Source organism: Rhinatrema bivittatum, chromosome 7 (assembly GCF_901001135.1).
Source record: "Rhinatrema bivittatum chromosome 7, aRhiBiv1.1, whole genome shotgun sequence".
Taxonomy (NCBI): domain Eukaryota; kingdom Metazoa; phylum Chordata; class Amphibia; order Gymnophiona; family Rhinatrematidae; genus Rhinatrema; species Rhinatrema bivittatum.
The window spans coordinates 180,831,567-180,856,146 of NC_042621.1; the positions used below are offsets into that span (position 1 = coordinate 180,831,567).

Sequence of the window (24,580 nt, forward strand, 5' to 3'; positions counted from 1 at the left end):
GAGCTAATATAGCCGGGTAAACCATTCAGATGTATAACTATTACATTATCATTCTCAATGGCCTTTGAATATGGACTGCACCTTGTTTCAATTAAAAATGTTACTGTAAACTTATTTTTTTTAATTCTTGAAGCAGATTCACAGCAATTCCCTTGAATTTTTGTGGGTAATTATTTTACAACATCAGCAATGATTCTATTGTAATGGGTCTTTTTGGTACATTTGACTAAGAGGACAATGTACTATGATACGTGGAAAGTCATGCAGTTGGTGCAATTTGATGTATGTAAGTTTTTCTATGCAATTGAACCTGGTAGAAAACTTACATACAGAAGTTTCCTACAGACAACTTCATAAATAAGATAACTACACCTTACGAGATGTAGTTATCTTTTTTGTGAAAACCGGCCTGTGAAGGCCATTTTGTATGTATTTTAGTGCACGAGTTTCTGTTTCTATAAACATTTGCAAACTTCAGCATACCTTACTGCATTGGTCTCTGTGATATCTTAATGGTATCATCTACACTACATGAACCAATTGGATGTCATTTCTGACACTATCCTTAATGTGGCTGCTGCTAGAGGTGTAGAAAACAGCTTATAAGCAAATTGAGTTTATACTGCTCACACACACAAGTACTAATGAACACCTTGGGGCGGATTTTCTAAGGGTTACACGCAAATATTACGCGCATAACCCTGAAAACCCGCCCCTGCGTGCACCGAGCTTATTTTGCATAGGCTCGGCGATGTGTGCAAGCCCCGGGACGTACGTATGTCCCGGGGCTTGAAAAAAGGGGTAGGGCATGGGTGGTCCGGGGTGCGGGGAGAAGGAAAGTTCCCTCCGAGGCCACTTCGATTTCATAGCGGCCTTGGAGGGAACGGGGAAAGCCATCGGGGCTCCCCTAGGGCTCAGCGCGCGCAAGCTGCACATGTCTGCACCCCTTGCGTGCGCCGACCCCGGATTTTATAACATGCGCGTGGCTGCGTGCGCATGTTATAAAATCGGGTGTAGATTTGTGCGCACCAGGTTGCGCTCACAAATCTACACCCGCACTTAGGTTAGAAAATCTGGCCTCTTGTGTTATAAGTTTTACTTTTAAATCTAATTTCTGAATTTCTTTATGCAGCTCTCCTCATTTGTCCTCAACCCCATGAGGCAGCCATGTTGGAGCAATATCCCAAATTATCTCACATGAAATGGGATATGATTTGTTTATATAACTTGTGCTGTCATCTATAACCATCATAGACCAATCAGAAAGAAAATGAGGGAATATGGGTGCTCCAAAGGGTTCTGAAGGACAACTTAAAAGAATTTAATAATAATTGCTGAATAGCTACATTTTTAAATGATAAAGAAAAATGTTACTTCTTAGTATGTGTACCAGTGAAATAATTTTATAATTATTCTAATTATAATTCTAATTAGAGGTATAATTTTATTCTAAATAATTTCTAAAAACAAATTAGAATTTTAATGTTTAGAATCAAGAGCCTGATTATGTTTTTGATGATATGATGTTTAGATTTTGGGTGCTTGAGATGGTGGCAGTGCATCTGGTTTTAATAATTAACAGAGGAATATATCTGTTTTGTTATTGCTTGTGAACCTTTGATGGATAAAAGTTCTTTTTATGCATGAAATTTTGTACCATGGCAGATGGAATGGGTTATAAAACTTTAAAAATAAAATTTAAAAAGTTGAAAGCAGGGGAGTATTACAATTTGCTGTGTGTTCTTTAGAAAAGTTGCAAGTTCACAACTTCCTTCTGTGTGCTACTATCTTTAGATTTCATCTTTATTCTATTCAAAAACAAATTTACGTTGGACTTTGTCTACAGAGAATTTTTTTCTGCCTCTAACTCTTTATTGTTTCTGAGGAAATAAGTGTTGATGCTTGCTAAATGCACAGCATTCTATAGAAAATGTTGTTTTGTTTACAATAGTTGCAAAATCTTACTTGGAAATACTGTGGCTTAAGTGAACTGAAGAAATAAGTGATGATTCATTTAACTTAGCACAAAATCAGATATGCAAGAAGTATATTCATTGCTACATGAAACATGTAACAAATATATATCTATATAAGTAAATAGAGACTTATGTATGCATATCCAATGATTTTTTTAAATGAACATTGGTTCTGTTATTATTCTTCTTTTGATTCTTTTTCTTATATGATGCCCTAACTAGGGAATCTTACTATACTGAAAATCATAATTCTGGAACAGTAGAAAGTTAAGTGATAGTTGACATGATATTTAAGATTGTGGATAGGCAAGTTGGAATGGACATTTTCAATTTATATTAGAAAAAAAGAGAAGGACATCTGAAGGGTAGGAATGTGGAGGGAGAAAGCATAGAAACAAGAAATAGTTTATTCAGTATGAGGAACACAAAGCAAGGTATCAGGCAAACCAGAGAGAAGACTATTGCGATGAGCTAACTAGAGAAAAAAAGACAGCACGAAATAGGAGATAATTATAAAAAATTAGGGAAGTGTGAATTTTATGAAAACTAAACAACTCATACAGTGAATGTTTCATCAAGCCATTGTTCCTTTTTGTGTATTTCTAAAGAATAAAAATGTTGAAATGAACTCCCAAGCAGAGTAAGCCAATGCTTTTTAATCTACTGTAATCTACTATGAGCTTTCTGGAACAGCAGAACAAAAATAGAAATATAAGTAAATAAATAAAATAGTTTAACACTGACATCTCTTTAAACTGTATTAGGATAACTTTCAAACTGTGCGTGGCAGCATATAGGCGTGGATATTCAGTGTGTGATTTTACCACAGTACTTTATAACCCATGGGTATGCTATATACATGTTTTATAAAACACGGGTATCTCTACCTCACAAAATATGTGCATGTATGTAGGCGTACGCATGAATACATGCAATGCATTGAAACCACATACTTTTCCTACCTATTTTAAAAATTTATGAGCACAAATTTTACATGTGAAAGTAAAGTAGGACTTACTTGCATAAGTCTTGATCTGTGTGGTAATTCGGCCAATTTTAAAAAATGCGCATGTAAATGAAATTAACCAGTTTACCAATTATCCCATTAATTCACCCAGTCCTTTCGCCAGGTCATTGAGACTCTCCTGGTTTTCAGCTTGAAGTTCCTGCCCCGTTCACCCATACCACCCACCGAGTCAGTACCACAATAAACGGATTTAATATCACTTACGCCAGATAATTAGCAGGTGATCTTTTCAAATGTACGTAAACTTTTAAAATAGCAATTTATGTAAGTATTGGCACAGCCCTGGAACGCCCCTAGACTGCCTGTTTTTTTACACATGTATATGTGCGTGTGAAAGTGAAAATACGTGCATATTTTCGACATTTATAAAATACGGAGCATGTTACTTATGTGCAGATATGCTAATTTGTATGCATGTAACTTTTTTTAATTCACCTTTATGGCTCTTTGCTTTTTTTTTTATATAAATTCATAATGGGCACAATTTAAGAGGCAGGAGTAGCATAAATATGTATATGTTATATGGTAATGTTCAGTTAATCCCTAAGTTCGATGTAAACTGGTCAGATATGAAGCTTGTCATGAAGTTCGGTATAAAAAAATGTTAAATAAATAAATAAAATAAATAAATATGTCCTTTTAATTTAATTATGGAAACATGTATCTGATCTGCTTCTTATATTTTAGACACAAATTAGGGAAAAGCTTGTTTTCTACTGAGTGTGAGTCCCAATAAAATGAATCCTTCTGTAGCAAACAGGAGTTAACTATAAGAATGATCTAACCTTATATATATATATGTACATTTATCTCTACTTAAGAATATTGCAAAGTGCATTCAGGTGATGGCATGCAGCGTATACTCTAATGTCATATTATGAGCTAAATGCTCCCAAAGCAACAATTGAAGGTCAAGAAAACAAAAGCAAAGAAATAAAACGGCTTCATTGATAAAGGGAAGAATTGCCTCTGCTGGCAAAGCAGCAAACCACAGAAGTAATCCAACTTTGGTGTGATCCCGTGGCTTGCTGTGGTGTGTGCTGGAGCTGCCAGACAATATTTTAATTTTTCATGGACTTTCTGGGTCCATCTAGTGTATTTTAGTTCTCTGTGTTACATGTTTCATTGTCCTTGTTTTACCCGATGTGGAGAATCGTTTTCAAGCAGCCCACATAAGAAGTCGGCAAACACGTGCCTTTGTTAAATCAATGTTCAAAGCAGTCTGCTTTGAAAGTTATCCCACCAAAACTACCACCCCCCCCCCCACACACACACACTTACACCTGCTAGAAAAATGTGCAGGTTTTTTTTCTTCTTTGAAATGTATCTGGATACTTTTCAAAATCCCAAAGTCCGCTTCCCCAGCCCTGCCCTTGGGAACACTTCTGCTCAGCCCAGGATGACCTACGTGCATACAAAAACGGATGGTAACTTTCAAATTGCCGCGCGGACACACATTGATGCACGTACATCGGCCCGTGCCCAGGGACATGGCCATTTTATAACATCAGCACACATTTGCTCGCATGTTTTAAGATAGCCTGGCTGCGCGCACATGTGAGCCAAATTTCAAGTTGGCGCGCGCATGTGCACGCAAATCCCTCTTCTACCGCGTAAATCGTGGAAATTTAAAAGGGGCGCACACCAACACCCCTCCCAGTTTTACCAGTTCATCCCCAGTTTGCCCTCCAAACCACCATGGTTTGATAGCCTTCACTCGCCCCAGTTAACCACAACCCTTAAAACCCCACGATCTCCCTATTTATCTTTATTTTTTAACCTACACGTCATCCATAGCAGAGGTAAAGTTACACAGCAGGGGCCCTCGGTGCACGCTGGATCGCATTAAGTACTTAAGCACACATCTCAGGTTCACGCCCCGCCCAGACCATGCCCCACCCCTTTTTGAATCAAGATGTGTGCCTTCTGGGGGATGTGTGCATAGCTTGGTAACTCTGAAAATCTGCTAGGTGCGCATGGGCCCGACATATTCGCATATAACCTAATTAATGTGCACATCAGGCTTTTAAAATTCACTTTTATGTGCGCATAAGTTTACCCACATATTGGATGGGCAACTGGTAAAAAGGCCATTTCTGTGCATAAAAGAAGTCTGTTTGAATACTACTCTGCCTATGTGTAAGCTGTGCAGTTACAGTCTTCCCTCTTTATAGTGTTTCAACTTTCACTGTAACATGAGCTGAAGCTATGGTACATGCAGACTTTACCCCAGTGCACACAGTGATAAACTTACCCTCTATAAGTGTCTACCTAGAAAAATAAGTCACCCTGTATATCTTAGTTTGGCTGTGTTGACTTCCAAAGATTATTTGCAAACATACAAACTCTTGAAAAAAAAAATGCATGTATCTGTGTTAGCATCCAAGCTGAAATTCAATCTCTCAGTCATGGAGCCATGGTCACTCATAATTCATTATCACTTAAATGACAAGCCCAGTTCTTCTGAAGTACAGCCAAGTGCTTCAACTGTCCTTAAACTTTCCAAAACAAATCTCTTCCATTTGACATGCATTTTGAATATAAATGGATCTGCATTATGGAAAAATGTGACAATGCTTTTAGCTGAAAAGATTCCACAATGCAGATGATAATTCAGAATATGCTGTACATTGTTTATGAGATTATTGTTTGCATTGTATTTGTTTGTGAAAAACATTTGTGGTATCAATTAAGAGGGCAATATTCAGTAATCTGGTGAGTGGCAAATGTATCCAAGTAAAGTTACCCACATAAAGGTGAATTTTAAAAGCCCGATGCATGCCAAAATTAGGGGATGCGCAAATATGTCGGGCTGGAAGCCTGCCGATAGGATTTTAAAAGCTGGCTGGATTTGTGAGAACTTGCTGATGTGTGCACAAATGAAACGTTTTAAGAAGGGGCAGGATGTGGGCGTGGTCCGGATGGGGCATGGGCACTCCAGGATGTAACCATAAAATCTGCAGTAAATATACACACTGGTGCAGTAAATATACACACTGGTGCAGTACACACTGTGCAGTAAATATACACACTGGTGCAGTAAATATACACACTGGTGCAGTACACACTGTGCAGTAAATATACACACTGGTGCAGTAAATATACACACTGGTGCAGTACACACTGTGCAGTAAATATACACACTGGTGCAATAAATATACACACTGGTGCAGTACACACTGGTGCAGTAAATATAGACACTGGTGCAGTAAATATACACACTGGTGCAGTACACACTGTGCAGTAAATATACACACTGGTGCAGTACACACTGGTGCAGTAAATATACACACTGGTGCAGTAAATATACACACTGGTGCAGTACACACTGTGCAGTAAATATACACACTGGTGCAGTAAATATACACACTGGTGCAGTACACACTGTGCAGTAAATATACACACTGGTGCGTGCCGGGATCCCCTGCCACATAACTTTACTTCTGCTACGGATGGCGTGTAAATGGCAAGACAAAAAATTCTAGGCAGATCAGTGGGGTTTTAAAGGTTAGAGCTAACAGGGGGGAAGGGAGGCTATTAAACTAGGGGACTTTGGAATTCCTATCCCTTTACTGGGCGAACTGGGAAAACGGCCAATGGCATTGGTGCATGTGGCTTTTAAAATGATGCCACTTAAGCGGCAGAAGCGGCATTTGATCGTACAGGCACGGGCCCATTTAAAATTGCGCATAAATGTGCGCACAGTAAGCCCTTTTTATAACATTCGCACATATACGCGTGTATATTATAAAATGGCTGCATCCATGAGTGCGGGCTGACAAACGTGTGCACATTTGCGCCCGCGCAAGCTCATTGAAAGTTACCGTCATAACTTTCCCCAGATATTCAGCAGGGTTTTTGCACACAAGTCTCCCACTGAGTATCCATGGATAAAGTTATGTGCATGACTTTACCTAGATGAAGTTTTGACTGTGGTTTCTCCAATCAGACTTATATGCACAACTTTAGCCAGAGATTGCTGAATATGTGAGCCCTGCCCCGAAATGCCTCCATTGTGCACACAAAAAAATTGAATGCACAAAATTTATGCAGTTGGTGGAGGGAAATATTGAAAGCTCTGTCTTTGGGCTTGCAGCTCGAAAAGTTACCCACACTTAAAGATGAATTTTAAAAGCCAGACACATGCTGAAATTGGGAGTTGGGAGCACATCTAGCACTTGCACGTATCTACCCGATTTTATAAGGCGGTCAGATGCGCACACAAGTGCTGATGTGCGAATATCTCGCATCGGCCAAAAAAGGGGTAGGGAATGGGTTTTTTGGGGTGTGGCCAAGAGAATTGTGCCCAATAATTTTCAAAGTAGACTTGTGCGCGTGTTTGCTCACTAACTTATGTATGATGTTACATACGATGTTACAAAATTACCCCCTTGGAGGCAAAACTACCCATGCAAATTGCATCTGTTATTTGGTGCATACAGGTATGATATGAGAATTTACACGCGTACATTTTTAAATCAAAATGTATACACTTGGGTCCCCACACTTCCCAGACTCCACCTCCTGGAACACGTCTCCCTTATAGGCATAATTTTATGCACACATTGGTAGCACAATTTTCTAAAGGGCTCTTTCTGCCAGAAAAACACTACTTTACCTGCAGAAATCCTTTTGAAAATTATCCTCTCTATTTCTATGCCAGGGAAGAATGGCCAAAGTTAAGACTGAACCATCTTTCACTGACTGTTGTTGTTCTCTGGTGTCTAAGTTTGCAGAATTTAATCATCTCCAGCCAGGAGGACATAACTTACAGAGAACAGCTCTGAAATGGTACAAGGTATAAAGCCTGACAGTACCTGAAGAATGAAAACTGATGTTATGTCAGAATATTCTCCTGGAATTGAAATTTGCTTTTTCCAGAAGCATTTAATGCATTTTTTACAATAAGAAACTTTCATAATTTCTAGGAAAATTGTCTTGATGATAAAAAAATAACATTGCTACAAAGGACACAGTATCTCAGGTTCAAATTCCCTCCCCTATTATAAATGGCAGTGAATGGGATCAGGGCAGATTTGGAAGAAAGCAAGCCAGGCCAAAGAAAAATGAATAACAGAGAGATTTCTATGTACCTACCATAATCAGAAGCAGTTTATATAGACTTTAAGGAATTTGTTTACTGTTAGATAGGCTAAAACATTTGAAGAGCAGACATTTGACAAAACTACAGTAGTTCAGTTTTAGGTCTATAATAATCAAATAACATAGTTCTTGACCAAGCATTGACTGTATTGTTTTACTGGCAAACAAAGAGCAATGTGTATAAGAAGTCTTACTTTATTGTTATTCTTAACATGTAAAACTGAATAAGAAAGAACTTGGAAAAATAAAGTTGTGATGACGTGACAGAGGCTGCATGGAAGAGTAGGATGGAAATAGGAGGATCTGGGCATGAGATTGTCCAAAGCCCCTCACACGTGTAGACTGATTGTCTGAACACTGCCCTTCTTCAATATGGCGGCTAAAACGCCACCTGTCCTTGCAATTGTTTTCACTTTTAGCTGCATTTATAGGAGGCGTTCCTGGCGTGAGTGTTTTGGTCAGGGCAGAAAAATACCTGGCGTGTGGATTGCATTTCCAACTCTGCATGTCTTAATATCCGGGAATAATGTACCGGCGCAAAAGACAGGAGCAAATGTCCGCATGTCCCTCGAGACCCCGGCAGGTTTCAAAGTGAATGTATGTGCACACCTTCGCTTTGGGAATCGATCCAAATTCCCCAGGTAGAAAGTACCCAAGGACTTTGTCCCAGGGCAGACAGTTTTAAAATTGTCTACCCCATGAATGAGCAAGTGGCAAGCCAGCTTATTGGGACCTCTTTGAAATGCATTTTTCTTTCTCGGTAGCCCAGAATTCTGCTGTCCTGGCAGTCCCAGATCCTTACCTTTTTGGGGGGTATTTCTTGTGTTTCCATTTATAATATACAACTCCTCCAACTGCGAGAACAGCTAATAGTATCACTACTATTAGCACTACAACAATGGTAACGACACTGCTTCCACCTATTACAACATACAAAAAATAAAACATAAAGTTATGTTGTATTTAAATGTTGGCTCCTTAAATTGCATTAAGAGGCAAAAAAATAAAAAATTGTAATCCCTGTTATTCCCCATAGTACAATATTGATCTTGATATCAGCATTCCTGGCCCTTCACAGGATGCTATAGCAAATACTGACAAATGAACTGGGATCTTTCATTATGGCTCTGGCTGTTAACCTGTAGCTGTACTACCAGAAATCCCACTCAAGTCCTCTCTACCGCAAATGGCTTTGTACCGAATCGACAGCGAGACCTCATTAATTACCTTGAGCTATTTCTGTCAGCCTCTTGCTGCAGTACGGGGGGGCCCATCCAGGCTCACAATGACATTCTCTTTTATGGTTACAAACCTGAAAGAGAATTTGGCGAAGTTTAGAAAGAAATATGTACAACCCCCATACCTACTCGTGCATGCAGGATCAAAAGCATGATCATAGTGTGGCTCTGGATGCTAGCTGTTCACATCTGTGAATGGAATGGCGAATGGCTATTTTTTCACATTACGACTAGGGATGTGCAATCATTTTTGCTGAATTGGAAAATTTCAAAGAAATAATCCAATTCGGCATGGGTCAGAGGACCCAAATCCCGAGACGGATTTTCCTTGAACTTCGGGGAAAATTCGTTGTTCGGGTTAGCGTGGGGGGGGGGGGGGGGGGGGGAGGGGCACATTATTAAAAAAAAACAAAAAAAACCACACCCCAACCCTTAAAATGTAGTTAATTACAACCCCCCACCCTCCTGACCCCCCCAAAACTTGCCTAAAGTCCCTGGTGGTCCAGTGGGGGTCTCGGGAGCAATCTCCCGCTCTTGGGCCATTGGCTGCCAGTAATCAAAATGGCGCCGATGGCCCTTTGCCCTTACCATGTGACAGGGGCTACCGGTGCCATTGGTCAGCCTCTGTCACATGGTAGGAGTAATGGACGGCCGGCGCCATCTTAGAAAATGGCGCAGGCCATCCATTGCTCCTTCCTTGTGACAGGGGCTGACCAATGGCACCGGTCGAAATCGGAGCGGCCTCGGAGGGAACAGGCATCGCGCGCTGGGCTTGGCGCGCGCAGGTTGCACAAATGTGCACCCCCTTGCACGCACCGACCCCGGATTTTATAAGATACGCGCGGCTACGCGTGTATCTTATAAAATCCAGCGTACTTTTGTTCGCGCCTGGTGCCCAAACAAAAGTACGCAATCGCGTATTTTTTAAAGATCTACCCCATTGTATGTAAATATAAACCACCCCCCTCCCCCATTCCGCCTCCAGGAATGCCACTGCTCATTGCTGGGCAACTGACACGCACGCACAGGCTCTACGCACGGCAGCTTACCCCTGACTTGGGTGGGCAGTTTTATGACAGGAAAATATAGTAAGCACGCACCTCAATGAATGGTTACAATAACAAAACCAAAAAAGATGCTAAAGATAATAACATTTATCAAACTGGTATCAGAATTTTGAAATGCGCCATTTTCACAGGTCAAGGAATCGATTTTATCCACATGGATGTCTTTGAAAATTACCCGTGTTAAAGGCTATTAAAGACACTGCATAGCATGCTTCGCCTATCACAGTGTGTGGTAACATGTGATCTTTTATTTCTGAGATCCAGAGGATACCAGAACTTTAACAGTAATCAAACAAAGATTGTCTGCATCAGGCTGGAGGTTCTACTGAACTTGTTCACTTTTGTGAGGACGTGAAAAGTGCTTCATGCGTCTGGTACTTCAGGGCACCTTAGTCCACGTCTTCCAACCTGAAGAACTAACAGATTTTTAATAATTACACATCTATGACACAAAATCTGCGCCAAGTTATGCTTGCAGCTATGCGCGTATATACGCACACGTTAGGCGCACAGAAGGCCGGCCCGCACCACGCGTACCGACGGCCAAAGGGGGAAAATGACGCCAAACCCACACATCTGGATCGGAGGAATTCTTCTCTACTTACCTGGTCTCAGCATTTACCGACTGAGTACAAAGATGGTCTCCGGCTGCGGGGGGAGAGGGCTTTCGCCTGCACCGCCCTGCTCGGCTTCTGCACCCACTGCCTTTCGGCTGCTTCAGCAGCTAAGCCCATGCCTGGAACCGGATACCGGACCAAGGCACATCTCTGAGGGATCTCTTAAATCACCTCAGGAATTCTCAACTTGGGGAGGCACCCTTAGGTAACACCGCAAGAGAGCAGGGCTCAATCTTCCTTTAAAGGTAAAATTTCTTTGTGCTGCAATCCTGCTAACACTGTGCTAGTCTGGGGATAGCATCCTGATCTGCTAGGAGATGGAGAGATACTGAAGAGCGGAAGTCACTGCAGGGGTATATCTAGGGTGACGTCAGCTTTGAAACCTGACTCCGTCTCCCATGTGCTAGCAGAGGAACACATAACCCACTGGTCCTGACTCCATCTGACTCAAACTATGTTTTCATATTTTGATGATTTCATATGCTAGAACATGGGCAAGCTGAGCTCTGGATCCTTGAATATGAAGTGTTTCCCTGTGGAATGAGTATCTAGCTACATCATAATGCAAATATTTTGTCCAAAACATGAGTGAACAAGAAAACAAATGTGGCTCACAATGCCAGCCATATCCATTTGAAACTAAAACGGATGCACAATAAGTAAAGAAGTGAATGATACATACCCCATGATTGCCACATTTTGATGAACAATTGCTTGCACCATAAATGGACAGGCTCTGACATAGACCATCAAAGCAGACCTAAAAGAGATAAAAATATTTATTAACAATTATAGAGGGCTTAATTAACTAAGAAATTTCCCCTTTTCTGTGTCTATAGGAGAAAAATGTTTAGTAAATCAGACCCATAGGGGCGGATTTTAAATGCCCTGTGCGCGTAAATCCGGCTGGATTTACGCGCGCAGGGCCCTCGCGCGCCGGCGTGCCAACAAAGGTAAGGGGGGGTTTAGATAGGGCCGGGGGGGGGGGGGGGGGTTAGGTAGGGGAAGGGAGGGCAAGGTGGGGCAAGGTGGGGGGAGGGCGAAGGAAAGTTCCCTCCGAGGCCGCTCCGAAATCGGAGCGGCCTCGGAGGGAACGGAGGCAGGCTGCGCGGCTCGGCGCTCACAGGCTGCCGAATTTGCGCAGCCTTGCGCGCGCCGACCCTGGATTTTATAAGATACGCATGGCTACGCGCGTATCTTATAAAATCTGGTGTACTTTTGTTCGCGCCACTGGCGCGAACAAAAGTACGCACACGCGTATGTTTTTAAAATCTACCTTAGCGCGCTTAAACATCTTCTATTAATATTTGTAAAAAGGTGTAAAATATCACTGCAAGAAGTTACATAGAGGTCAATTTTCACAGAGTTTAGGAGCCTAACTTTGGGAATTAAGCCCCTAAATTGTCTCTTTCGAATAATTACTAAGGCCAGGTACCTACATTTAGGAATCTCATGTTACTGGGCCCCTAAATGTAAGGCCCTATAAAACGGGCAGCAAAGTAAAATGTGTGGCTTGGCCGCACATTTTACTTTCTGTATCGCACAGGAATACCTAATAGTGCCCACAACATGCATTTGCATGTTGTGGGCACTATTAGGTTCGGGGGGGGGGGGGGGTTGGACGCGCATTTTGGACGTGCTAGCTTTACCCCTTATTCAGTAAGGGGTAGCTTATTCAGTAAGGGGTAATAGCTAATTTCTCCGGGCACCGGGAAAGTCCCCAGAAAAGCAGTAAAAACTGCTTTTCTGGGCACCCTCCGACTTAATATCATGGCGATATTAAGTCGGAGGTCCCGAAAGTTAAAAAAACGTAAAAAAAAATAGAAAAAAAAAATTTGAAATCGGCCTGTGGCTCGCAGGTTGAAAACCGGACACTCAATTTTGCCGGCGTCCAGTTTCCGAATCCGTGGCTGTCAGCGGGCTCAAGAACCGATGCCGGCAAAATTGAGCATCGGCTGTCATACCCGCTGACAGCTGCCGCTCCTGTCAAAAAAGAGGCACTAGAGACGCACTAGTGTCCCTAGCGCCTCTTTTTTCCGTCGGCCCTAATTTTAATAAATTAAAATACTGTGTTGCGCACACAGGAGAGTGTCCTGTGCGCGCGCCAGTAGAGCGGGCACTCGCCCGCTCTCCCGCGATTTTACTGTATCGGTCCGATAATTAGCACAACTATGAAGATTATAAACTTCTCTTGCGAGACAATATATTGATACCTTGTACTATAGAAGTTATCCTAATGACACTCAAGCTAGTAAGTGTTATTGTTAAATATGGTTGAATGAATCATGCCCAATTAAAAGATTTTCAGTTACAAAAATGCTGCATGTTCGACCGCTTCATGAACTACGAGTGTCCAGTGTTGCTCTGTAACTTAGATGAAAAGACAGAACGTCTTACCGTTTTCTCACCACATTTAGTACCAGTTGGCACCATCCCTGGATCTGGTGAGTTCCCAGTTACATCATCAGCTATTTCTGCTACTTTACATTGCTGTCCTCTGTTTAGTGTGATAACATATGATTTATGAGTGATGGGCAAGTTGTTCCCATTTACACAATGCAATTTTCCACATTTGACGTCCCTGTGAGAAAGACAAAAGTAAATTAATATAAATGCATCATACCCTTCTGAAGGACTGTCACCCTCCATTAAATAGTAACCTTTAATTCTATACATATGTAAGGACCCAATAGATCCTTACCATGCAATGTGTTGGGAAGAGAAGGTATTGGACTGAAACATTCTTTTAAGGCACAAGCTATGGGAGGATGCCAATTGCTTTTCCCAGTATTTTTATAATAATAATCAGTGCTATTTTTCTGGAAAAAAAAAAGGTGCCCATACTCACATGCAGGATGAGTGACCACAGGGCAAATCAAACAGGTGGAGGAAAAATGTGCCAATACTCAGTTCTGGCAAGTACCCCCTGAAAAAAAGCCCTGATGATAATAATAATAATATAATAGTAACCCCTAGAGTTTTTCAGGACAACATCTCGAGAGTAGTGAGTAGAAGAACCACTCCCTTCCCTGCAAAGCACTCAACCTGAAGGAGAGGCAGCCTGTAAAGGTGAAGCTCCAGACTGTCCCGCTAAGGGCTGTGTTTGTGCCAGCAGCCAGTGCAGGCCTTGTGGGTTCACCCTCGAGGCTGCGACAACTATGCCGCAGCACAAAGGGCTCACACCCTCGCCGCCTTTCACAGGGTATGCGCAGGAAGATTTTCCTTCAGTTGTGGATCAGTGGGATTTCCATGAAGGGACAGACTGCAAACTCTAAGGAAAGGGGCTAGAGAGTTAAATCCCTAAGATCTGCTAACATTTTCATCCTTCAAATGGAAAGACAGTTGAGATATAAAGTTTTGTTTACTGTTTAAAAATTTTCCCAAGCCTTGGAAGAAAGCCTTCATCCTTAGGGCTCCTTTCCCCTTGAGGGAAAGAGTCCTGTTTTTAATATTGGAGTTTGTGGAAACGTTTTATGCTGTTGGCAGTTTGCCAGCGAGGGTACTGGCAGCTGCTTCTGCACACTGGGGCTTGCTGATCAGTAATTCCCCTGCAACTCAGGCAAACCAAGGAGGAGAGGAGACTACCCACCAGGTACTGAAACAGAGAAGGAAGTCCAGGAGAGAAAACCTACCCAGCGCAGCAGGATGGAGGTTAAGGAGGAGATAGATAGAGGCAAAAAAACCACTGGGTTTCAGGGACTAGAGGTTTTCCAAGAGTCATTGCCTAGGATAACCTACAGAAAGTAAAGGGACTCTGAGAGTTTGTGCTTGTGACTGACAACTTCTGATATCAAGGATTCATCTCCCATGAAATGTGTAATGTATCAGATGATTGCCATGGAAGAAGTTGAATTTTATCTGAAATCTGCTTATACCCCCTGATTGAAATGAAATTAAAATCACTGGCTGTGAGCTCAGTGAGTGAGCGAGGTCTCAGCCAATTGCTAGAGTGGACCCCTTGACGAAAAAGGACATGAGACTATAAGGTGTCGAAAGTAGTTTGAGAACAATGCACTATAGTATGAATCCTTAAATACTAATAACAAAATGAAAGTTAAATGACCAATTCCTCACTCCCAATCACCTCCGCCAGTTACAGGAAATCTAGAGTAGGACCCAGGGAAAGTTGTCTTTAGATGGCATGATAGCACTTCTGCTTTTGAAGCTGTAAGACATAGGTTCTAATTAGATTAAGTCCTGATTGAGTGGTAACATCATTCAATACAGATACTAATCCATTTCTGTTGAATCCTATTGAGCCCCTCATCTTGGTTACAAGAATTTAGGGTACTTGAGGCCTTATTTATCAATGCATTTTGCCCATTTTATGCCATTTATAAATAAAGTTCTAAGATATTTGCTTTAATTACCAAACTATGTGTATTTCACCCTGTCTTTTCGTATATTGCTCAGGCAATTAATATTTTGTGTGTGAATGGGTGTGTTGGGGGGGGGGGGGGGGGGCGGGATGATGAAATTTTTTATCCTTAATTTCCAACTCAAATGTAAGTATATTTTAATACATTGGGTTCATTTTAAGCTTTATACTTAGGGCTGCTGATTACTGGTTAAAATCAATGAAGCCTGATAACCTCTACCCCTCCCCCAATCTGAAAATTGGTGTGTTTGGTTTTAACTGCTAAACACCGTAATCTGACCTCCTCACATTCAATTGTGACTGATCTGCAGCAGCTTGCTGCTTAATCTCTTCCCTCCATCCACTCTCCAGGGCTGCCACTGCTTCTCACTCCATCTTCCACTAGATCTCCAGAGTTAGCACTGCTTCCCTCTTCCTTGCAGAGTTCCTGGCACCAATGCTTCTCTTCCCCCTTGCCTCAGAGCTATCACCACTCCTCACATGCCCACTAGAGCTGCTGTTGTCTATGCTTCTCTCAGGTGCAGTGTCAACAAATGGGCTTGTTTAACAAAGGAATGAACCTCACATGTTAAGCCAGAATCAGTCAACTTTCTTGCTAGTGCTCATTTTAATACTTGCATTGTGCCAAAGAGTTTCCTTTTGGAGTTTATATGGTGTAATATGCTGCTGTCTCTGCTTCTCTCCAGTGTTGGGCATCTTGGTCAGTGAGATGTGGATTTTCCTGGCTAGCTATGCTTCACTGCTAAGGGAGATTTAGGAGCAGACTTAGGCCCTGATGTAAGAAGATGTGAGTAAAAATACAAGCTGACCTTCAGCACACATTCTTTATACTTTTATGCTAAAACAAGAGTTAAGTCCAATGCAGTAAACTAAAGGTATGCTAATACATCCGGAGTTTAACAAGCTAGTGTCTCCAAAAATGCACCACAAAGACATGCTTAGCATGCATAAAACTGGATTTCTGCACAGAAAGTGCATTTTTTATGCACATCAAACATCATTTATGAGCACAAAGCATATTTTATGTGCCTTGTTGTGTGCTTAAAACATAACTTTTGTACACATCATGTTCTTTGGGAATAATTCATGTACACGTTTTGTGCCTCTGATTCATATTTTGGGCTAACTGCATGCTAACATATGAAAAAAGCCGAGTGCACATCAGGGCCTTCTTTAGAAAGATGACTGAATTGATTTGTCCCTGTAGGCTATTAGTAACTGCATTTGCACTTAATTTTGGGAACGTATAATGTTGCAGGCAGACCTGCTTTCCTTGGCAGCCAAGGACTTCTCTGTTTATCTATTATTTTCAAAGGGAGAAGGACTTTTCATTAGCAATTTGATGTAGATGAGGCCTTTTTTATTCCAAATTTTCTATCATTTTATAAAGCTTCACTTACTTTTTCAATTGCTAACTTTATTGATAAAGGAGTGAATTTTCAAAGTAGTTACACGTGTATATATAAAACACATATCGTAGCAATTTTCAAAAGCCCATTTATGCATGTAAAGTCCATTTTTGTGCATATAAACTTTTGAAAATTCAGACCTATGGAATGGTTTTTCAAAGGAAAGTGCAATTTTCAAAAGCCCATTTACGCACGTCAAACCCAGTTTTACACGCATATTAACCACTCCTTTTGTTCAATTTGGGCATTTCGGGGCTATAAGTGTTTCCTGTCAGATTTTTTGGAATTTCAACAATATCGATTTTAATATATTTCCATGAGCGTCATCAGTGCAGCACAGTCTAGACTTAATTTAAATTTGAGTTTTATTAATGGTTTATATAACAAATTTTAAAAGTTGTGACAAAATTAATACATGATTGAAAGTCGTAGACTTTTACATCCATTGAAAGTTTATAATTTGCAAGCAGACCATTTGAATCAGTTGAATGTAATCTGCTATGAAGTGCCGTAAAATGAAATATAAACCCTTTGGGCCGGATTTTAAAAGCCCTGTGCGCGTAAATCCGGCCGTATTTACGCGCGCAGGGCACTCACGTGCCGGCGCGCCTATTTTGCATAGGCCGCCGGCATGCACATAGCCCCGGGACGAGCGTAAGTCCCGGGGCTTTGTAAAAGGGGCGGGAGGGGGCATGTCTGGGGACGTGTCCGGGGGTCAGGGGGCGGTTTGGGGCGGGTCCGGGGGCGTGGCGCCGGCCTGGGGGCATGGCCGAGGCCTCCGGACCAGCCCCCGGGTCAGGTGATGGCGCGCCAGCAGCCCGCTGGCGCGCGCAGATTTACACCTGCAGGTGTAAATCTGCCGACAAAGGGGGTTTTTTTTTAGATAGGGTCGGGGGGGGGGGTGGCAGAGGGAACAGGCAGCGCGTGTTGGGCTCGGCGAGCGCAGGTTGCACAAATGTGCACCCCCTTGTGCGCTTCGACCCCGGATTTTATAAGATACACGCGGCTATGCGCGTATCTTATAAAATCCAGCATACTTTTGTTCGCGCGCGCACTGTTTTTGAAAATGTACCCCAATAAATAAATAAACACATAAATAAATAAATAAATATCTGAAAAAGCTTATTTATTTAGCTCACACCTTTTCATTGGTAGTGAAGGTGAGTCACTTTTAGATACAGTAAGTATATTCCCTGCCCCTAGAGGTCTTACAATCCAAGTTTGAATGTAAAGAAATGGAGAGGGAAGTTATTTTCTCAGGATCTCAAGGAAAGGCACAAAATTTGAACGTTGGCTTTTGTGGTTCTTAGTCTACTGCTCAAACCACTAGGCTACCTCTCCATCCATACTGTAAAAACCACTAATAATCACTGATTTTCTTATGTAACATTTCCCCTTTCTATGCTCATGGAAAAATATTTAAATGAAAAAGCCTCTGATTTTTTTAATGTTTCTGTCCCACTAGATACAAGAGAACAAAATTAGTTCTAAAACAGAATTTCAGAAATTTACAGAAAACTTCAAATTTATATAGAGAGCGTTATGCATATATGCAGACCCTGAAAATGACAAATTATTGAAAGATATAAAGAACATACAAGTATAAAAGAAGAGCAGCTAAAGACAAGACATTGTAGAGTAAAATGGATATTATTGAGTCTTGGGCCTGTAAACCTACTTTCTGCTGCAGGCTCGGTAACCATGTTCTGTCTTCTTACAATGTAAGTCCTTTGTTCCTTGCATATTGTTTTGGAAGCAGATATCTGGGGCTACATGTGCACCTAAGAAGTAAAGCAAAACAATAAGCATCAATATATGTAAAGGACAAAGAAAATCAGCATCCCCCTTCTCTCTGCCCCCGATGTTTGTCTCTTTTGCTGCTGCCCTGGGTGAGTAGCCACACCCCCAATGAAATCACCGTGGTGCCCGGAGGCTGGCTGTATCCCCAGTGATGTCATCATGGGGCTGGGAGAACAAAAAACTGCCCACTGTGGGACCTGGCAACCTGTTTTTTTCTATCTGGCCATGGGGGAAAGAAGAGATATGCTTCCATCTATGGGACCCTGCTGGTGAGCATCTCCTCCTGTCTCTGCACTCCATGCTTGCTCTTTGCTGCTGCTGTTGTCCTTGGTTACTAACCACATCTCCAGGGCCTGGGAAAACATAAAGCTGCCCACTGTGCAGGTGGGTCACCACTGAAGGGATGAACCAAAGGAGTTTACACCACTGGGGCTCTGGTGGGCATGTTGATATGATGTTTGGTTTTGTACTTGGGAGGTAGGTTTTGATCTGCGGGCATTGAATAGTTGTTTTTGGGTAGCGACTTCCATTTTTTTAATTGTTTAATGGTTGTGTCATTGCTTTGCTGTTATCTTGTCATCATCATCATCATCATCATCATTTTGTCACACTTTTCTGCCTTGTTACAGGAAAATTAAAAGATATCAGTTTAACGTAGCAGGTTATAATATTCAATTCAATGGCAGACATATGTAGGACACTTCAGCAGGATTAAAATTGGGGGAGTAGAAGACAATATTATTACATATAGCAGGAATTCATAGTACAGGTAAGACATGACAGATTAGGTTGTTCATGAGCTGGGGAGTACACTTCTCAATGGCGTGGAGAGGGTCTGGCTCCAGTTTATGTGGTCCCTGTGGACATGGGTAGAGCATCCAGAATCTCTTCAGGAGTTCAGGGGAGCTGGCTGCGAGCCATAAGCTGTTATGAATAACCAGCTTTTCAGACTTTTCCTGAAAGCGAGAAGCTCTGGGGCATTTTTTATTTTATGTAGTAGTGAGTGCCAAAGGGTGGGGACTGAGCCAGTGAAAGTTCTTTTTCTGGTGGTTGACTATTCTCTAGGGAGCTGGCACTACCAGGAGAGATTCAGGTAATGAGCACAACAGGCAGGTGGGAGTGTATGGGTGTAAGTCAGTTATTCAGATAGGGAGGTGTTAAGCCTTTGAGGGCCTGAAATCCAGGACCAATGTATTGAATATGGCCCAGTAGTGTGTTAGGAGCCAGTGTAGTGTTCTAAGGAGTGGGATGATTTGATCAAGTTTTCTGGTTTTCAATATGGTTCGGGCAGCTACATTTTGAATGAGTTGCAGGTGAGAGATAACATAGACCTGGCTCACTGTTGCAAAGGCTGGAGGTAGTGTAGTTGATATAGTTGGAAGAAGGCAGATTTAGTTTCAGAAAGTATGTGGGCATTGGTTATTGAGTTTAGAATTAGGATGAAGCTCAGGCCTTGAACCTGGTGGGAGAAAGAGAGGGCTGTCTCTTCTAGGGTCATCCTTGAAAAGATGTGGATATGGTTCTTTTTCTCAATCCATTGAATCTCTATTTTTTGGTGGTTTAGTTTCAGTTTATTGTGGCGCAACCTATTTGAGACTTTGTCCAGACCAGTGTTAAGTCCAGAGATTGCAGGTAGTGTCGAAGTCTAGGTGGGGTATAGTAGCTGGATGTCATCTGTATATGCGTGATAGAGAATATTGGAATCCTTGAGCAGTTTGCCTACTAGGGCCATATAGATGTTAAAGAATGTAAGAGAGAAAATGGAGCCCTGAGGGACTCCATATAATAAGGGGTGGGGATGTGAGGATGCTTTTCCAAGGCAGATAGTCTGAAAGCAATCTTGTAGGAAAAATTCAAGTCATTTCAGTGCCAGTCCTACGATGCCCAGGACTGTTAGGCAGGTGATAAGGATCTCATGATCAATAGAGTCAAAAGCTGCTGAGAGGTCAAGGAGTACTAGGAGTGCAGGTTGTCCATGATCTAGCAGTTTCAATGCTGTGGTGGACTCTGAATCCTGACTGGAAGGGGTTCAGGAGGATGGCAGTCTGTAGAAAGATGGTGAGTTGTAGTAGGACTACTTTTTCAATAATCTTGCTGAAGAATAGGAGGTTGGTCTGTAGTTATTCAGGTCATTTGGGTCCCTACCTCTGCCTTTTTTAAGGACTTGGGGAGGCGTCCTTCAAATAGTGAGGTGTTAATGTTAGTCTAGAGGAAGTAAAGTAGCCCAGTTATGGTTTATTTAATGAGCCAGGAGGGGAAGGGGTCTTCTGGGCATGTTGCGGGTTTGAGGTTGTCAAGAAGGTCATTTACTTTTTCCTCTAACATTCGGGCCGATACAGTACAGTGTATCGATAACAAATTAGCTGCTTTTTTCACTGACAAAATCAGCCGCATCAGACCTTAGCTAGATGCCTCCAACAAGAATTGTCCCATTCCAAAAAAACAATCTGCACCACAGCATTCCCTCAAAACGGGCTGATTCAATAAAGTCCGCGGGAGAGCGGGCGATGCGCACGATTCTGTATTTAAATGAGGTCTGGCGGTAGAAACAGGCAAAAGGAGGCACTAGGGACACTAGCGCGTCCCTAGTGCCTCCTTTTGGCCCGGAGCAGCGGCTGTCAGCGGGTGTGACAGCCGACGCTCAATTTTGCTGGCATCGGTTCTTGAGCCTGCTGACAGCCACGGGCTCGGAAACCGGAAGCCGGCAAAATTGAGCGTCCGGTTTTCGACCTGACAGCCGCGGGCTGACTTCAAATTTATTTTTATTTTTTTATTTTTTCCTTTTTTTACCCTTCGGGACCTCCGACTTAATATCACCATGATATTAAGTCGGAGGGTGCACAGAAAAGCAGTTTTTACTGATTTTTTTTGCACTTTCCCGGTGCCCGAAGAAATTAGCGTCTACCTTTGGGTAGGCGCTAATTTCTGAAAGCAAAATGTGCGGCTTGCACATTTTGTTTTCTGAATCACGCGGGAATACCTAATAGGGTCATCGACATGCATTTGCATGTTGAGGGCACTATTAGGTTCGGCGGGTTGGACACGCGTTTTCCCTTACCCCTTATTCAGTAAGGGGCCGAAAATGCGCGTCCAACCCGCCGAACCTAATAGCGCCCTCAACATGCAAATGCATGTCGATGGCCCTATTAGGTATTCCCGCGCAATTCAGAAAACAAAATGTGCAAGCCGCACATTTTGCTTTCAGAAATTAGCGCCTACCCAAAGGTAGGCGCTAATTTCTTCGGGCACTGGGAAAGTGCACAGAAAAGCAGTAAAAACTGCTTTTCTGTGCACCCTCCAACTTAATACCATGGCGACATTAAGTCGGAGGTCCCGAAGGGTAAAAAAAGTAAAAAAAAAAATTTGAAGTCGGCCCGCGGTTGTCAGGTCGAAAACCGGACGCTCAATTTTGCCGGCATCCGGTTTTCGAGCCCGTGGCTGTCAGCGGGATCGAGAACAGACGCCGGAAAAATTGAGCATCGGCTGTCACACCCGCTGACAGCCGCCGCTCCGGGCCAAAAGGAGGCGCTAGGGACGCACTAGTATCCCTAGCGCCTCCTTTTGCCTGTTTTTACCTCCGGGCCTTATTTAAATACAGAATTGCATGCACAGGCGAGTGGCCTGTGCGCGCGCGGGGAGAGTGGGCGTTCACCCACTCTCCCGCAGACTTTACTGAATCGGCCCATTTTGAGGGAATGCTGGGGGTACAGATTGCTTTTTTGGAATGGGACAATTCTTGTTGGAGGCATCTATCCCTGCTCTGATGCGGCTGATTTTGTCAGTGAAAAAAGCAGCTAATTTGTTATCGTAGTCTTGTCATAACAAATGAAAGCAGAGGAGTGGCTTGTCCTAAGAGTTTAACAGTGAGGAAGAGTACCTTGGGTGAGTTTTTAGTTTGGGTGATGGTTTTGGAGAAATATGTTCTTTCTGCTGCTGCAATGGCTTTGTGGTAAGTTTTCTGATGTCTTCTACAATTGTCTCTGTCAAGTTGTGATCCAGATATCTGCCATTTACACTCTTCTTCAAATTTGTTTTAGTTCTTTCAGTTCAAGTGAGAACAAAGGAGTGGGTTTGGGATTTCTAATGAGGATGATTTTCTTTGGCGCAGGTGTGTCTATGGTTTTTGATATTTTGGAATTCCAGCTGTCAACAAGTGTGATGGTAGAGTAAGATGCTAGGTTAATGTTTGGGGGTTGAAGGGGCTGGTTAGATTACAGTTCTTGCAGAGTTTGTAGGAAGGTTTCAGGGATCAGATTAGCTGAAGGCCTGGTCAGTTTTGTAATGGTCATTTCATTTTAGGTGTTTTTTTGTGGTTGGAGGCAGCAGTTGTATCATCTCTAGGCAAATTAGATGATGGCTTGTCCAGGAGAGAGGGGAAATTTTGATGATGTTGTTTTGAGCTCTGGGAGTAGGTTGCATGGTGCAATTACAAGGTCAAGATTATGGCCCACTTCAAGCATTGGGCTGTTGATTAGTGGGGTAAGGCCAAAGGTCTCTAGAGCAGCTAAAAATTCCTTAGTAGGTATTGAGTTTGGATTGTCAGTCTGGATGTTGAAGTCACCAAGGAAGAGAGTTCTTGAGTGTTCCAGGATGATTTCTGCCATGGCTGTAAGGAGATCCTGAAGGGCATTTTAGAAAGAAACACCCACCGTTTAGGGTGGGTGTTAGCCTATAGAAATAAGGATTCAACTCTGTCTAAATTCTGGGAAAGGGAGTGGATAAGGTTAGGAGTGTCCCTAAAGAGGGTAACTACCCTCCCACTCAGTGGCTCTGGTGAGGGGAGTGAGCCGTGGGATCAGATTTGCAGGAACTGTGTGGAGTCTGTGTCCAGTGTCCAGTCTCTGTTAGGCACATGATGCCCACAGCATAGTGGTGAGAAGGTCATGTAGTGAGGCCATTTTTATGTGGTCGGATCTAATGTTGAGTAGTAGCTTGAGTGGAGTGGTTAGGGGGGATTGGGGGGCTGTCACTTGGATGGGGGTTATTTGAAGGTAAGTTTATAGGGGTGCTGTATGTGGCGAGGGGCATGCTGTCCTAGGCTTGTGAATATTGTTATGGGGTAAAGGAAGTGAGGGGCACTGGCAAGGTAAGGTGCGAGGCACATATCTTTATCTTTATTGCAAATGTATAAATTGCTTACTGCCTGGGTGTGAGCTGATGTACAGATACACATGCATACATCAAAACATTAAACAGAAACAACAACAAACATATTTGAGGAGGGGGAGAAAAGAGTGGAGGTTAGGGTACTACTAACTCCTGTGCTGGCAAAGGGGAGGAGGCAGGATAGCTAAAGCAGCTTAGCAATACTCGCAAGTGTAAAAGAGGTGAGGTTGCAGCAAGGCAGAAGCTGGTGACTGGGATTTTCTGGCAGGGGAGATTGAATATTGGACACTCTCAGGAAGCACATGAAGGGGTGAACAAAGGGGCAGGTCTGCTGGTGGGGGAGCCTGCCTCCAGCGTGACTTCTTGGGCTGGCTGGTCTGGCTCCCGGCGATGATGGCAGCAGGGTGGGCAGGATTGGGGGAGGAGTCCCAATCCCCTTGCAGCAATGACAGCAGCTGGAGAAGCAGGCAGATGAGTGGTGGGGCAGGGAGGAGGGAGTCCAAGGTGCCCGGTAGGCTTAGCACTATACCCCTTACTCCCGTGGCTGGCCTGGTCTTCAGCAATGTAGTCTCTAGCTTTTGTATTTTATATACTTATTGTATTTTATGGACTATTGTCATTATGTATGAATTTATGAATTTATTTTTTTTATGTGTTGTAAGCCACTTTGGGAAGTCTTTTCAGATTGAAAAGGCTGGGTATAAATGTAAATAGAGACAGAAATAGGTATGCAAAGCAGCTCTGCAACTTTCTTCATGCAGATGATATCATTAACTGCATTTCAGTAATGGACAGTGTTCCTAGATGACTCATCATCATTTGTGGAAAATCATAAACTCATAAATTGAACTAATATCCA

At 42.6% G+C, this 24,580-nt stretch overlaps 1 protein-coding gene across 3 annotated transcripts in view; it reads right to left on the bottom strand.

Annotated features, from left to right (window-relative positions):
* The window catches only part of ADAM8 (ADAM metallopeptidase domain 8), a 190,609-nt gene that overhangs the window by 28,422 nt on the left and 137,607 nt on the right, over positions 1 to 24,580 (bottom strand). For all 3 annotated transcript variants that reach the window (XM_029609582.1, XM_029609581.1, XM_029609580.1), the window contains 5 exons: positions 18,494 to 18,596; positions 13,426 to 13,609; positions 11,711 to 11,788; positions 9,334 to 9,418; positions 8,909 to 9,026 (listed from right to left, as the gene is read on the bottom strand). In XM_029609582.1, the coding sequence (XP_029465442.1) occupies positions 8,909 to 9,026; positions 9,334 to 9,418; positions 11,711 to 11,788; positions 13,426 to 13,609; positions 18,494 to 18,596 (568 nt within the window). The remainder of the gene's footprint in view (positions 1 to 8,908; positions 9,027 to 9,333; positions 9,419 to 11,710; positions 11,789 to 13,425; positions 13,610 to 18,493; positions 18,597 to 24,580) is intronic.